The 16577-nt window shown below is 51.1% G+C and overlaps 1 protein-coding gene across 1 annotated transcript in view; it reads right to left on the reverse strand.

The window, feature by feature from the left end:
- The window catches only part of DUOX1 (dual oxidase 1), a 34498-nt gene that overhangs the window by 2950 nt on the left and 14971 nt on the right, over nucleotides 1-16577 (reverse strand). Inside the window, exons 18-32 of the mRNA XM_006831695.1 lie at nucleotides 15543-15768; nucleotides 15188-15281; nucleotides 14752-14927; nucleotides 12921-12990; nucleotides 12404-12526; nucleotides 11668-11846; nucleotides 11212-11442; nucleotides 10484-10583; nucleotides 10225-10274; nucleotides 8770-8897; nucleotides 3703-3856; nucleotides 3114-3346; nucleotides 2767-2925; nucleotides 917-1072; nucleotides 561-689 (exon numbers count right to left, since the gene is read on the reverse strand). Of these exons, the coding sequence (XP_006831758.1) occupies nucleotides 561-689; nucleotides 917-1072; nucleotides 2767-2925; nucleotides 3114-3346; nucleotides 3703-3856; nucleotides 8770-8897; nucleotides 10225-10274; nucleotides 10484-10583; nucleotides 11212-11442; nucleotides 11668-11846; nucleotides 12404-12526; nucleotides 12921-12990; nucleotides 14752-14927; nucleotides 15188-15281; nucleotides 15543-15768 (2208 nt within the window). The remainder of the gene's footprint in view (nucleotides 1-560; nucleotides 690-916; nucleotides 1073-2766; nucleotides 2926-3113; nucleotides 3347-3702; nucleotides 3857-8769; nucleotides 8898-10224; nucleotides 10275-10483; nucleotides 10584-11211; nucleotides 11443-11667; nucleotides 11847-12403; nucleotides 12527-12920; nucleotides 12991-14751; nucleotides 14928-15187; nucleotides 15282-15542; nucleotides 15769-16577) is intronic.

The raw sequence follows: 16577 nt of genomic DNA on the forward strand, positions 1-16577 counted from the left end.
CTCGTTCCACGGCCTCTTCTGAATCCAGCTTGAACCTCTGGAAGTTCTCTGTCAATGTATGATTGTAGCCGTTTCTTTATTACCTTTAGCAAAATTTACTCACTTGAGATATCAAAGATTGTTCGATGATTTCCGCATTCTGTTGGGTCACCTCTCTTTGGAATGGGCATAAATATTGATCTCTTCCAATCAGTCAGCCAGATAGTTGTCTTCCAAATTTCTTGGCAGAGATGAGTGAGTCTGATAGGGCCAGGTTAATCAATGCTCAAGTTAAGGGATAGCTCAGTGTCACTGAGGGCCAGACCAGTGTTTATGGTAATTAGCTCAGTGTCCAGGGTGAGGGGAACTCTGAGCTGATGGTTCGGGCTAGCTCAGTCACTGAGCTCTTCCTTCTGAAGGCATCATGGCTTCAGAGGTGGCAAGTCCCAACCCCTACCTAGCCTTTTCCATTCCATTATCCTCACCAGTCTCCCAAGGGATGGATTCTCATCAGCAACCTATTTCTTCCCTGATAAAGGTGATAAATGTGAAGAGACTCTGCACATGAGGTGGGGACTAACCTGTGGGTGGACCTCCTGCAGGGAATTGAAGAAGGGTTCAAAGGGGGGTCGGCCAAAGTGGGTGACGGAGCGCAGGCCGGTGAACAGACTCCGGTTTAGCACCTTCTGGAAGTGCCGCTCACAGATGTACTGGGGGAGAAGGTACAGGTCAGACCAGGCACAACCAGGGTTAATATCCAGCAAGAGCCTACCCACAGTGGGGGGCTGGGAGACCTAAGATCTGAGCCACCAGCTCTGAACCACCTAACAACTGGGCCTACCTGTCAACCTACGTACTCTGTGGTATCCTGCCTTAGCCCACCAATACTTCCACCCACACACTTACAGAGCTGCCTTGCCTGCTGACCCTGACGTACTAGCATGGTTGTCCTGAGGTCAAACTTCTCGGCCAGCTGGGTGATATAGATGTGCACGGACACCAGGTCCTGGTGGTCATTCTCCTCCACCTCCCGGATGATGTCAGCCAGCCACTCGAACTGCCTCTGCGTCCTCGTCACCCAGATGAAGTAGATCTGGGGGCACAGGGTACAAGCTTGGGACCCAGCTCAATTCAGACTTCCCACATCTCTGTCTCCATCTGAGGATTAGAACCCTCTGACCTCAGTCAGCCTGTGCTTCTCCCCAAAAAGCCTGGGGAAATAGTGTTTTGGTGTCCTACGGCCTGGTTCTGAAGCAGGAGATGGAGCTGTCCCCGGGGCATGAAGAGGTGGGTGTAACAGATAATCTAGCACAACTGAGAAAGGCCCCTGGGCAACTGTGAGCAGCTGGTCTGCTCTTAGGAGAAGCAGCTTCCTCATGCTGAGGTGCCCTGCCACTCCCTCCCTCCAGTGGCCTGGCTCAGGTTCCTGGGAGCCCACCTAGAGACTGCCCACAGGGAGAGGGTCCAGCTGAGGGGTGTTTCTCAGAGCAGCCTCAGGGAGTGGGTGGGGTAGACTCTGAGAGAAACTGCAGGATCTACCCTTTGGTTGTTTGATAATGCATGGAGGGGACTGTAACCATGGCAATGAAATGATATACGATAGGATGAATGTAAAGCTAATGTTCTCCCATGTAAACTATCACATAATTCACAATAAAATATTAAAATAATAATAATGGCAAAAAAAAAAAACAAAAAAAACGGATAAGCCTAGAGTGGAAGTAGGATGAATACTGTTATACTGAGGAAATTGCAACTCTTGTTACGAAACAAAATGTGTTTATATTTGCTCTGTAAACTTTCATCCAAAACACAATTAAAAAAAAGAGAGAGACACACACACCTGGGGAGGGGGGAGGGGAGTTGTCTTGATGCCTCACTCAGGGTAGGGCTGGGGATGAGGGAGGCAACCCTCCTGGTGGGGAGAAGCAGATGCAGAGCTAGCAGATGGGAGAGGAGGGCAGCTGCCTGTCAACTTCTAAGTGTTGAGCACCTGAGGGCTAAGCCTTTGCCTGCTGCATTCCTGGGCCCCAACTCACCTACCAGGCCCAGAGAGGCAAGCAGGGGCTTGCCACCCAAGCTAGGAAGTGTTGGTGGGGCCTGGTGTGGAGGGGGCCAGCCCAGCCCACCAGCCCTGACTGGCTACCTTCCCTCCACTTCCTCTTGAAGGCCAAGCCAGTTTCACTGGTGCTCCACCCAAGCCTGCCCTTCCCTCTCCCTAACCCCAGTCCAACAGTGCTCTAAATGCTGGGCTCCTCTGTAAGAGGAAATGGGTTTCTTCACCCCTATCCAACTCTGGCATTTATACCCCATGGACCAAGCCCACCCAAGGGCTGGTGGTCAAAAGGGACAAGGGGCACACAGGCCTGGGTTCCTCCTCTCTGTATTTCCAGAGAAAGACTTAGGTCACCTGACAAAGAGCATCTGTTGCCTGCTCCCTTGCCCCTGTGACCCTAAGTCCTCAAGTCACCTTCACTAAGCCAGGCCAAATGTCATGGTCCAGGCTCTGGCGCTGACCTGCCAGCACTACCAACCCTATATAGAGGGACTCAGAGCAAATTCTAGATGGGGCACCCCACTACCAAGGGAGGAAGCCTTTGTAAACCAGCCAGGAGCCCAAAGTCATCTATGAATCAACGTCATCCTTAGGATCTGCAGATATGAGCTATCCTGGGTTTCAGATCTTGCTCTTGCCCAGATCAAGAAGGCCAAAAGCAGAGGTGAGAGGGACAGATGGCCAGTGATAGGAAGTAGGCGCCATGGCTGGGGGTAAGGAGGAGCACTCACCTTCTTACAGAACACTTGGCAGCTGACTGATGACTTGAAGACCAGGTCTTTGAGGATGGAGGCAAAGGGGGTGACCCCAATGCCCCCTCCCACCAGCACTGACACCTCAAACTTATGCCATTCCTGGTGGCCTTCTCCAAATGGCCCATCAAGGTACAGCTGCAGAAAAGGGGTTGATTTGGGTTACACTTGGGGAGGCAGGGAAAAGGACACCTTGTGGCATTATTGGGAACAACCAGTCATCCAATGGGGGAAGGGGAGAAGGCAGTGGGGAATCTGGGACTGTAGGGCCAAGGCTGATAAGGGGATGTGGGAGCACATGACACGCCTGGCTTGGGTCTGGGTACCTTTGGGTATCTGGCACTGCTGTCGCCAGCTGGGGGTGAGTAGATCTCCCTCAGGCGGGTGGTCCAGGGCCCAGCCACCCGGATGTGCAGACTGAGCGTGTCCTCATGGGGAGCGGAGGTGAGTGTGAAGGGGTGGTATTCAGTGGTCCCTAGAGCCAGGCAGGCGATCCGCACCCACTGCCCTGACTTGTACTCAAAGCCTTGGGGCCGCTGGAACCGCAGGTGGGTTACTCCTGGGGAGGGGTGGTGGGCAAAGGGCTGTTACTTAGAACCCAGTAATATTGTGGCCTCCAGTCCTTCCACCCAAAGCTCCCCCCACTTCCTGAAGCATTTATATCCCACAGGCCAAGCCCACCCAAGGGCTGGTGGTCAACAGGGGCAAGGGGCACACAGGCCTGGGTTCTCCCTCTGTTTCAAGAGACACACTTGGGTTACCTGACAAAGAGCTTCTCTTGCCAACTCCCTTGCCCCTGTGACCCCAAGTCCTCGAGCCACCTTCACTAGGCCAGGCCAGATGTCATGGTCCAGGCTCTGGCCTTGGCCTGCCAGTACCACCAAGCTGGTCCCATGACAGCCTCCAGACTTATACCTGAGGGCAGCAGCTCTGCCTTCATCACGCTGATCTCCACCTTCTTCCGGCTCAAGCTCACCAGCTTGTCTCCCACATAGATGAGTGCCGGCACCAGGAAGAAGATGTGGAAACGGGGCATCTGAATCAGGGCGAAGCTGCCGTGGATGATGAGCTGCAGACGTGGTCAGTTAGTACAGCTCAGACCCAGCCACATTCACAACAGGGTCTGAGGCTAGCTCAGGCCTTAGATCCCTGCACCCCCCCACCCCCCACCCCAACACGCCCAACCCCTACCTCACCATGTGCAATGCTTCTCCCAGGCTCCAAAATCTATCCACTCTCAACTCCATCCTCAAAAATGTTCCATGATGAATGAGACTTCTTTGAAAACACAGAGTCCAACCACTTCCCTGTATCTCTACCTGGTGTCAAGTTGGCTCCATGACACCACCCTAGACCAAGCCATATGGTCTCTCACATGGACTCACAGCAGTAGCTGCCTAACGGGTCTTTCATTGCTACTCTTGCCCCCCTGTGACCCAGTGTCTCCAAGGCAGCCAGTATGACTTTATTAAGAAGTCATCATGATTGCCTCTAGTTCAAGAAGCCTTAGAGGACTTCCCATCACACTGTAAGGCCTTGACACGCTTTACTCTCCAATGTCTCCCCATCTCTGTTCCTCAAACCGGGCAAGTGCTTTCTGCTTCAGGGTCTCTGCCTGGCAACTTCCCCAGGGTCTTCCATGGCTCCCTCTCATTCTTCAGGCCTCAGCAGAAATGTCACCTCTGCTGGCCTTCCCTCAGTTCTCGCTACATCTCCCTTCAGAGCACTTGTCATCAGCCACAGTCCTTTTTGCTCACTCACTTAAGGCTCACTGCTCTTTTCCCTCCTGGACTGTAGGAGGAAAAACTGTACCCATTTGTTTCCATCGATACTCTCAGCTCTTGAGGTTTCTGCCTGGCATATGGTGTTGTTGTTAAGTGCTTTTGAGTTGGTTCCAACTCATAGTGACCTTGTATAGGGTTTCTGAGGAGCAGCTGGTAAGTTTGAATCACTGGCTTTCAGTTCAAACACCTTGTGGTCCAGTGCTTGGTGGTGGTGGTATGCCATGGAGTTGATTCCAACTCATAGTGACCCTGCATGGAGTTTCTGTAAATCTTTGAAAGTAGAAAGTCTCTTCTTTCTCCTGTGGAATGGCTGGTAGTTTCAAACTGCTGACCTTGAGGTTAGTAGCCAGACTAGTAACCACTATGCTACCAGAGCTCCTTGTGGTCCAGTGCTTAGGCATTCAATAATAGTTGAGTCGACTTGGGCCCAGAGTCAGTGACATAGCCACAGAGGACTAGAGTGGAGAGTGAAGCATCCAGCTGATAAGAAGAGAGGGCATATGCACAAGAACACCCACACTTGCAGATAATACCCACTTGACCTAACTTCAATGACTGGATGATCAGAGCTCAACCAGAAGAAGAAAGAAGAGGAAAAAAAGAGTAATCTGATACAATTTGATGAACTTGCCCTACACCTATGGATGCAGTAGTTCAAAAGGGGACAAATCCTTACAGCAAGGATCATTCCCATCCCCTCCATACACAGAGTAGGCAGGGATGGGCAACTTGGACATTGGCTACCCAAAATGGGCAAGAAGTGACTGGCTTACAAGATTTCAAGAGGAAACCTAGATTCAGAGGGCATGAAGGAAGGTAGAATCTCCACTGAGTAGTATCCAGTTGTCTAGGTGGGGCTGATGAAATGAAATGCGGATGGGTCTCTTGTGATACAATAGTGAACAATAGTTATCAGGACTGCTTGTGAGGGTTAGAAATGTAAAGGTAGACGTTTTGTAGCAAGGAGGGGAGTGATTAACTTTGCAGTCTAGGAGCGGAAGGTCCCTGGGACCATCATGGGAGAAGAGCAGAGAGAGGGAACCCTACTCAGTGATGCCAGAGATGGAGGCAGAGACGATGACATGGAGAGATGGAGCAGCTGGGGACTTTAGAACCAGAGAGGGAGAGGGACTGTGTGCTGACAACTGGGGGGCAGGCTTGTAGTGTATGCCCTTTGGTTGGTTGATGATGCATGGAGGGGATTGTAACCATAACAATGAAACAATATATGATAGGATGAATGTAAGACTCATGTTCTCCCATGTAAACTATCACATAATTCACAATAAAACATTAAAATAATAATAATAACTGTTGAGTCGATGAAAGGAGTTTTCCCAACTTACCCTCTCCTTTTGGAGACTAAAAACACTAACTACTGTCTCCTCTCCATGAAATGACTGACAGGTTATCATGTAGCTCTGGTACTTTCTCAAAAAAGCTTGTTTATCTAACGAGTAACCAGACATGACCTGCCTAACCTCAACCCTCTCTTTGCTTGTTCCTGAGTTCTGGTCAGCCTGACATCCACTCCTCAGGACTTGGCTCACTGAGGACTCACCAGACCCACAAAGAGCCAAACCCCAGGCCTCCTTTCTGACACTACCTTTCTGACACTCCTTTACATCACTACCACCTTTTGCAGTCTGTGGCATTCCTTCCCACCATCTCCTCCTCTGGCTTCTGCACCCATGCTGTTTCACTCAGGCCATGGCTGGCACCGTTCCTTCTCCACCCCCAAGAATGGGTGTTACTCAAGTCTGATTTCTTCCTCCTTTGCTCTTCTCTTTGTACATTCTCCCATGTGGTATGGCCTCTCAACTAAGCCATAGCCCCTCAGCTTCAAGGCAGCCTACACATGTCCACCACCCTGTGGCCATTCACAGCCAGGCTGTCTCCTCTGCTCGATCAGCATTCCTACCTCCACACCTGTGTTCGTTCTACTTGGAATGTTCTTCAGTTTCCACTCTGCCTCAGTTTATCTATTCTTAAGGCCTGACCCAAGTTCTATCTCCTCCCCAAAGCCTTCCCCAACCAGTTTAACCCAGAAGAAACTCCTTTGATAAACTCCTACAGCATGGACATCAAGGCCAGCAGTCAATAGCATGCTGTCTATTCATGCTGATGATTTTATGTGTGTGGCACGTATTTAAATTCCTCAAAGGTAGCGGGCAGAGGTCTCCCCTTCTGCAGCTGGGTTTAGTACAGAACTAGTGTACTAGACTCTTACCTGATACCTGTTCAACTCAATCCTGCTCTTCAGTCAGTTTCCCTTCCCCCCAGCTGAATGCTTCCAAATTCTTGAACTTTCCCTACAGGACTAACTTAAATCTCTCTGAGACCTTCCATGAACTGGCCCTCCTTTCTCCAAGTTCCTCTTTTACTGTGGAGCCTGTGCTTGCCCCCAAGGCTTTCTGAGCATTCAACTAGGCAGACTACAATGACCGGGTGACTTCACATTCCTCTGTTTATACATTCTATTTTGTGTTGGTTTTACCGCAAAGCCCTGCAGAGTCAGGGTTGGCTAAGGGGTTGGGGAGCAGCCAGCCAGCTCATCTTCTGACGTTCTTGCTAGCCCCCGCCCTCTCTAGGCAGGATTGGGAGCCTGGACACCCCACCTCCACCCCCAACACACACACAGTTGGAAAGAAGAGGGTCCTTGTCTGCCCCCAGGTGAGCTGCTCCCAAGCTTCCAGGATTAGGACTGCCCAAGCTAAGGGCTGCGCTTTTCTGACATCAAGTCTTCCCTGCTAGCAGAAGGGCAGCTCTGATGCCACAACTCTGGGATAAATCAGGAAGGGGTTCTTGGCCCAGGAAGCCAGACTGATAGTTCTTCTGGACCTTGTAGCTGGTTTAAAGAAGCTGCTTCGTTACCAAGTACAAGAACATAATCTCCACCCCCAACCAAACAGTAACCTAGGACATTAGGTCTCCACCCATCAGCCAGCTGGGTGGGATAAATTAGCCACAACTTCCAAAGAAGGATCTAAAATAAACAACTCAGTTCTAGGAACTGTCCAAAGCCAGACTGGGTGGGTAGTCATCTTAAGAACCATGAAGGGCTGAGGCAAGATGGAAACAGGTCTTCCTACATATCAGTGAGGTGAGAACTATACCTGGGAGGAAGCAGGTTTGACAACAGAAACCAGCCTCAGTGACAATGGTGGGCTTTCTCCCTTTGTCCCAGGACTTGGGAAAGCCTTGTGTGCAATTCTGCCTGAAGACAGGAGATACTGCCGCCATATGGCTCTGGACTTCTTGAAGTTTAGCAGCCAAGACAGCAACTATTGGGGACCACTAGAGCCTTGGGTCTTGGTTTAGCTTCTCACTGAGGCCCTTAAGGTGGCCTCTGGGAAGCTGCCTCTGTCCATGAGCAAAGTAGGCAAGCAGAGCCATGGCACAAGGGTCAGCTCTGGAACTGACCCCCTGAAGCAGCTGATAACAAGCCCAGGGGAATGAGGAAAGGAAGACGAGAGGAAAATAGAGGGAAAGTGAAGGAAGGGGCCTAAGCTAAGGAGAAGGAAGGAGGGAAGGTGGTGTCTTCAAAATCCATTTTGCCAAAGGTCCAAGTGGAGACATTTTGATCAAGCCTATGTGTGGCGCTGTAGGATCAGCACTGGACTGCGAACCACAAGGTTGGCAGTTCAAACCCACCAGCTGCTCCTTGGAAACCCTATACAGGGTCATTGTGAGTTGGAACCGACTCGACAGTATTTAACAACAACAACAGTATTAACTTTACAGGTGACACTTAGCCAGATGGGGTAATGAACAACCCCAAAAGCAGGATCAGAACGAAAGTGGCAGAACCCATTTGAACTATGTTCCTCTAAAAGGGTGAGGCTCCCCAGAGTAGAGGAGGTCCACCCAGGAGCCAAAACCTGATTCCCAAAGTGGGGAAACATTGGCTGGGCCAAATAATGTGGGGGTGTCAGTGAGGAGGAGATGAGCCTAGCAGGCTGCTACTGCAAACCCCACACCAGGGAGCCAGCCTACCAAGTGCTACTTATTGCGGTCAGTCTACTGGCGGCTCCCATCCTAATCTGTTTGTTAAGAAGGATGTGGGGAAGTGAAAGAATACTTGGAATAACTAAAGGGATGGAGACCTGATGTTCCAGTTAAAGGAATGGAGACCTGCCACTCTGATAATGCCTGGTCCAGACCCCATGGCCTGGCCCTGCCCAGCGAAATTCCTCACCAGGATATAGAGCAGGATGTAGAGGTGGTGGGTCAGCCAGAAGCCTCGGAAGCTGCGCCGGCGGAAGTGGTGGGAGGCGAAGACATACATGATGGCCAACACCAGGAGCAGCAGCACGCCCGTCAGACCTGGGGTGTGAAGTTGGGAGTGAAAGACAAACAATATGAAAGGCAAAGGGGAGCTTTTCTGAGTTTTCCAGGCATTAGGATCTCTCCCCTGCAGCCCCCGCAGCCTCCTATGTTCCCCTCCAGTCACACACCATACCAGTGCTTCATAGCTCTTGTCACCATTGTCATTTTTCAAGCGTCTGTGTCATTACCATTCATGTCATTTTCCTTTCAGGTCCATAAGAGCAAGAACCCTATTGAGTCCCAGACCATGGTGCGGAGCCTGGTACACTACGGGCCTCACATAAACCTGTGCTGAGTGAACCAACACATGGGGCTTCTAGTCTATGCTGGGACCTTGGAACTCGTAGGCCTTGCCCTTAGGGGCCGCAGGCTAGGTCCGCGTCCCTACACTACTCCACTTAGCCACCACAACACTCAGAGTGACATGAGGCTGGCACGGGCTCTGAGTGGGACCCTCAGTAAGTGATCTCAGCAGCATGGGTGCACTCCTCAGTCTGGGGGCAATTCAGACCTTTTTGTTTGTTTGTTTGAGGGCCTCTTACTTAGAGCAATGTGAAGCAGCTCAGAGAGCTGGGGGATGGGAGCAATGGGAGGGGTGGAGAATGGCGCTCAAGGAGAAGACAGGCAGAAATTAGGAAGATTAGAGCCCTGCAGTTTGGAAAAGCAAAGGTTAAGAAGGGATCTAATCAAAGCCTGCAAAGTCCTGAAAGGAGAGGAGCGCATGAACACAGCCTTATTATCCGATCAATCCCAGAGTGCAAGAATTAGCAAGAACCCTCTGAAGTTCAAAGCAGATCATTTTAGGATTAAGGGGAAAAAAACAAAACCCATGCTGCGTTTCACAGAGAGGCGTGCATGTAGGAAATGTGTTACCCTAAGGAGGGAACAGACTGGAAATACAAATAGGTTCAAGAAGAGTTTGAATAGATTCACAGCTAATAGCTCTAAAATGAGTGATTATGGGGAGTTACGAATATGCCCCTAAACAGCCCTTCTCAAGGCAGACTACAACGGGAAGGTTGGGCTTTGTCTGGCTTGACAAAGAGCCTGGTCCCTCCCCCAGACATTTGGGGCCTCTGTCATGGTAGATGTGTATGGGGGGGGGGAGTCCACTTTCATTTCACAGAAAGAGAAACTAGTGCACAGTGGGGGCGGGAGCCCAGTCACACTCTGGAGAGGATGAGGAAGGCAGAATCTCCTGGTCTGGAGAGTGCAGCTCTCAGCTTTCTCAGAGATGAGGGAACCTGGGCTGCCCAGTAGCAGACAGAACCCAGAGCCTAAAGCGTGAGCCAGGCCCAGCAATTTCACAAAGCAGGACTCTTACCTGGCACAGTCTGGAAGAACCACCAGTAGTATTTCTGGGGGTACTCGGACCTGTGGAGAAGGAAGAACCCTAAGAGCCCTGGGATTTCCAGAAATGACCCTCCAGAGTAGGCACCCAACCCAGATATTGCATTGGGGCTTGGGCTGGTCACTGAGCTTCTCTCACATATCCTGAGAGCTAATACTCTCCTCTGGGCCAAGAGAATTTGCTTCTTTCCATCCAAAACGATTACCCCCTTGCTATACTCACACACACTTACCCATCATTATGGAAGAAGCCAGGGAAGAGGCAGGACAGGACACTGAGAGGGCTGATGGAGAACAGGTACACATTCACCACGTGGCCAGCACTGTGTAGAACTACGGAAGACCAGGAAGAGTACGAGTGAGCCTCAGACATCTAGTGGTGTGGAGGGAACTTAACTCATTCAGCCCAAAGTGGAAGACCATGGCCAAGCACAGTTGAGGAAGAACCCTAAAGTGTGGGATTCCCATCTCCAATCAATTGCTTTCATTCCTGCCCCCAATATACACACCATACGTGAATATAACCACATGAGTCTGAAATTACAGCAGTAGAAGCTCATTCCTTTGGTTGCTGTCACAGTCATGTTTTACAATATAAACATCCCAGGGGATGAGAATACATTATGTGCAGTATTCTGGAGTAATAGGAACTTGTCAGCTGGAGGCTGGTGAAGTGCCTTTGAAAATACAAGTAGAGGCACTCACAGGGCAGTGAGGGGCTCTTAGTTTTTGATTACCTTGGTCAACTCCATCCTTGTTGAGAAGGACATCTAACATGTCATTAAATGCAGGTAGAGTGAAAAATGGTAAGAAAAGCACATAAAAAAGGAGCGAAGGCCTCAGGGACTAGCAGGAAAGAACAAACAACATCAAAGAACAAGAAGATGGGGAAGGGGCGCTCAGAGCAGGGGAGGCCAACAAGGGCTGGGGAAGCATGGGAAGACTCCCCGGGACACCCTGCCTGTGAGGATGATGGCAGTGGAGGCTATGAGGCGATGGAAGTCCACAGCGGCATCGAAGGGCACGTAGCGGTTGAGGAAGGTCTCCCGCAGGAAGGTGATGAGGTTACGGCACATGGTGAGCAGAATGTAAGAGAACATGAAGGAGATGCTGGCTGCTGTGCCCCGGGACAGGATGATGCCCACACGGGTGGTGTCCGTGATGCCCTTGTGGTGTGCGGCAAAGGCATAGTCTGGAGAGGGGGTCCAGGCAGGCGAGAGGCTTAAAGCTGGCCCACTCACAACAGGCCTTCCCCGACGGGACTTCATTCTAGCAGGTCCCACGCCAGGGGTCGTCCGCCACCCCCAGTCAACTATCCCTTATTGCTGGCCTTGCCTGGAACGGGCCTTTTCACATAGGCTCCAACCCCAGGGATGTCACTCATCGCCAGCCCCGCCCCAGGCGGCCTGGCACTCACAGTAAGCCCTCTCCAGGAAAAGCCCCCCAGCGATGGCATAAAACACGGCTACGCAGCCAATGTGGCGCCGGTAGTTCTCAACGAAGCGTTTAAACTGCTGCACAGTCTGGTGACGGCGGCTGCGTTGAAACTTCTCTCGGTGCGCCTCAGTGAACAGCAGTGGCTGGAACGACGTTACCCTGGGAGACAGAGAGCCTTGGCCTTCAATCCTCATAGGACCCAATGCCAGTGGTACCTTGCTCCCTAGAGAGGTAGGTGAGCTGAAAGGGTCGGGCCAAGCAGGCCCCACCCCCCAACAAAGGCTATACAGCACTCCACAGGCTGGGTGTCTGTAAGGAGCAGCCACCCTAAGTTGCTACTAATGTGTCAGCTCATCCCAGAGGATGCGCTCTGTGTAGCCTAGGGTCCACTCACACTCAAAACAGTCCTCTCCCTTCCCAGCTGTAGCTGCCAACCTCCATCAGTTTTTACTGGAGACTCCAACTTTCTTTCCTCCAAGAAGCCTTCCTTGACCTCCCAGACAAAGGTGGGCATGTCCTCAGAACTTCAAAGCCCCTTGCTCTTACTCCCATTATAACATTTATCAGGGGAACGTTGGTATTAGCAATGTATCAGACTCCCTCTGGATTGTGATGGTCTTGAGCTTATGCCCCCCAGTGCTAAGCCTGAATATCAACGTCTGTTTGCTGAAGGGATGGGATGAACTGCCTGGAGTTAAGAGGAGGGAAAGACCTACTTCTTGCCAAATCTCCTTCGAATCTCCTGGGGCGGGTCTGTGTCCATGGAACACTGCGGCCTCTGTGATGTCAGCTCAGCCCCGAGGTGGCGGTTACAGCGGGCACTCACTCTGGGAGAAGGACTAAGGCAGAAATGGCAGGAGATAGGACCCTGACCACCTAGCCACCCCATCCCTTGCTGCCCCTGGTCTACCTCCAGACTGATTCTGTCACTTTCCCGGAGACAGAGGCCTAGTGAAGGAGTGAGTTGAGTCCCGGGAGTCCAGGCAAGGCCACCACAAATGGCTGTATCCTTGACATGGACATCTGGCGCAGGCAGTAAATGAACACTGAAATCCATCTGGCTTACCAAGTCACATGCCCTGGGGTAGTGCTGTATCCACCTAGAGTAATAGCCACCCTTTTCTAATTTGTACAAAGGTAATCGAAGGACCAGTGGCAGTCCTGGTCCCAATCATCCTGGGGAAAGAAAGGGCAACTCCCCACTCCTACCCTCTGGAAAAGCTGCAGGCTCACCAGAGCTTCTCCTGGCTGATGTAGGAGGCACGCCGGCAGAGGTCCTTGATGACTTCAGGTACCTCCACACCTGCAATGCAGAGTTGGGCTTGGAGGCAGCTCAGGACCCAGAGTCCAGGCGGGCCAGACTTAATGACATTGTTCCATGTCCATGCCCATATGCTTCAGAGGGCCCCAGACCTGTGAAGACCTTGCCTCTGGGTGCCCAGGCCCCTGCCCTTGTTCCTAATGGGAGCTGGACCCAGCCACAGTGGGCAGGGAGGAGGCCTGAAACAAAATTGGCCAGCCAGGCTCCCCTGGGCATGAGTATTCACCTTCAGTTCCATTCATGGAGTGGTTGCTGTTGTTGTTAAAGAATTGGCTACAACTTGCAACCCTGTATAGGATTTCAGGGTTCAAATCCAGCTCGCAGTTCAGTGCTTATCCTACAGCACCACACCAGGACACCTACTTCAGAAATCTTATATAACCAATCTTCTTATCCCATCTCACCACAAAAGCCATGTGTAAAAACCCTCTGGCTTAAAAATCTCCCAGGAGTTAAATCTAGGTTGTGGGTATATGGGAATCACTGTAAAATTCTTACAACTCTTCTGTGTTTGAAAATGTTCATAATAAAATGTTAGGGGAAAAAGGAGGATCCGCCTTGTCTGGGCTGAGAGCTGAGAGGCAGGGCAGGACTGAGTTGTAAATCTAGGTTCTCACAGCAGGCCTGGGAATCTCCAGGTAACTTCCAAGTGCTAAACCAACCCTAAGATTAACCTGGTTTACAGTCCAGAAGCCAAAAGTGACTGAATTGAACTTAATGAAACCAGGGTGTTAAAAAGCAAAGTACAGATAGATGTCTATACTAACTCTCAAATGGTTCAGCAAACAAAAACTGCGGCAAATAGTAACAATTGGCAAACCTAGGTGGAGGGCAAAAGGATGTTGGTTGTACCATTTTTTTTGGTTATACTATTCTCACACCTTAATATTTTTAAAAATATAAAACTTGTGAGAAACAACAAATCAGAACATCTGTTAAAAGCAAACAAAACAATATACTCAATGCTAACTTTCTTTGAAGTCTGTCTGGTACATTAACCCACAGTGCCACACCAGGACTCCTTCTAATCCAGGCAGGGGCTGGATATTTTAGGATGTGTCTGCCCTTACCCAGGAGCCCCGCTGCCCAGGCTGCCTGGGAAAGGAGAAAACTGGAATAGGGAGTGCCAGGTCTCCTATCTACCAACTCTCCCTACTCCCCTCAGCCCCTGGATAAGGGAAGCCCTGACCTGAGGCACATCCGGGTCTTGACTCACTTGCCCCCTCAAGTACTCATAATCCAGGGAGGGGCTGTGTTTAGTCTCAACATGTCCCACTGAAATGTCTAAACTCAGAAGACGTCACAACAGCTCAGAGCAAGCGGGAGACAAATCCTCTGCCTGCTACCTCTGCACTCCTCACTGACTCTAGCTCCCACCCACCTGAGTCAGACACTGGTGGGGCAGGAAGAAGGAGGAGGACATGTACTGAGCACTATTCCAGTCCTGGTGTGGTGCTATAGGATAAACACTGGACCACTGATCTCAAACCCTCTAGCCCCTCCTCAAAAACCCTATACAGGGTCACTCTGATTTAGAACCGACATGATGGCAGTTAACAACAACAACGCCAGGGGATATAATGGCACACAAAATAAGAATAAGAACACCACACACACAACACTGCACATTTTCTTCTGATTTTCAAATAGAGCATTTTGCAGTCTTCTCAAAGTATGTGGGACTTAGGCATTGTGCCTACTGAACAGATGGCTAAGTTGACCTTAGCCATCAGGCCACCTCACCTTTGACACAGAGCTGAGTGAAGCGGAGCTCACTGTCGTGGTCCCTCAGCATGAAATGGAAGTCCTCCCAAGTCAGCTCCTCCTTGTCCTGGAAGCCTGACTCCCGGAACATGGACTCCACCACCTCGGCCAGCTGGACCTTGGTCAGGCAGTTGTTGGAGATCTCGATGAAGGACCTGGGGTTAGGGATGAGGGGAGCCCTTAGCCCCTGAGGAGGGGCCTTGGTCCCAGAATGACCATCGTACTAGGCCTTCATTGCCTACATAGAAGGAGGGGCCCAGATGGATTGACTGCATCCCAAGTCACCTATTAGTGCTAAGTTTCTGGTTATATAGGTAAGAAGAAGGCCCCTGGTCTTTATCCCTTCGTTCCCTCCTTTATGTCCCACCTCCTTCCCCCAGCAGCCCTTGTTTTCTGACTGTCCCACAGGACTAACCTTAGCATCCTGATAAACTCGTCCTTAGAAATAAGACCATTCCCATCGAAGTCGTACATGCGGAACATAAGGCGAGACTTTTCCTCAGGGGAGCCTGGGAGAAGGAGGAAACCTTGAGGAATCCAGGGTCATCTGCCTGAACCCCCAGACTGGCTCAAAGGAGCCTCACACCAGTGTGGCCCAATGCTGTATACACAGCAGAGGCTCCCTCTGCTTCCTCACCCCGACCTGGGTGTTCCCAGACCTGCCCCCAGTGCTGCCCTAGCTCCAATAACAACAAATTAGTCCCACTCTGGCCTCCCTTCCCAGTCCTTGTCCATCCTCTTGCTGGACAATCATTCCATCCCCCCCTCACCTTTCATGAAGACCACCAGGATGTCCAGGAACTCCCGGAAGGACAGGTAACCATTGCCATCCTTGTCGGCCAGAGAGAACATGGACTCCACAAACATGTCCTGGGGCTTGAGGCCCAGAGACTCGGCAAACTCAGCCCTGCTCAGCTCACATGTCAGGGCCTCCCGGACCTTGTGCGAGGAGTCCAGGGGCAGGGTCCCTGCATCTGCCTGGTCAATGTCCAGCACCTGCACTTGGGCAGTGGCAAAGGGAGGGTGAGAAGACAAGCTTTTGTTGACTTGAAGGCCAATTTAGTCTCATAGGAACCACTTTTTGAGGTGTCTGTGCAGGTCCCTTCCCTTAATCACTACCCCATCAGCCCTGTGGGTGGGTCCCTGCGGTCATGTTTAGTTTACAGAGGCCAGGCTCTGTACGTTAGCTAACTGGACGAGAGATGTGCTCTTGACTCATGTTGGGGATCTGGAACTCAAGGAATTCAGAGTATTCTAGAATTCATACCAAGAGTTCTCAGCCAGTCTTCTGTCTTGACCTGAATACAAGTAAACTCAGAAGTTGTGGACAGAAGGAAGCAAAGGTACAGAGGAAGCTGAGGCAGCCTAAGGGAGGAGCCGGCTTGTCTGCTGGCAGCTTTCCCCTTCCTGGTTCCTTCCTTTGGATTTTCTCAGACATCCTGCATGCTCAGAGTAACTTGTATTGAAAAGAGTTCTGACTAAAGACAAGCCCTCAGCTGGGCTGAGGGAAAGTTGGGCTTGGCAAAGGGACATTCTCATCACAGGCCCTCTCCAGCCTACCCAGGGACTGCCCAGTGTGGGGAGGACAGGCAGGCTGCAGGCCACAGGGCCTGTCTTTCCTGCCTGTCAGCTTTAGCGCTCCTAGCCCAAGCCCCATTAGTCCAAGCAACCTTATTGCTTCAAACAAGGTAATTTAGTGGAAAGAGCCTAGGGCTAGAGGCAAGAGAACTAGGTTCATGTCCCAACTTTGCCACCTGCTCGCTTCATGACCTCATACAAGTTTCTTCAATTGTCTAGGATCCATT

This window comes from Chrysochloris asiatica, unplaced genomic scaffold, assembly GCF_000296735.1.
Source record: "Chrysochloris asiatica unplaced genomic scaffold, ChrAsi1.0 scaffold00004, whole genome shotgun sequence".
Lineage (NCBI taxonomy): Eukaryota > Metazoa > Chordata > Mammalia > Afrosoricida > Chrysochloridae > Chrysochloris > Chrysochloris asiatica.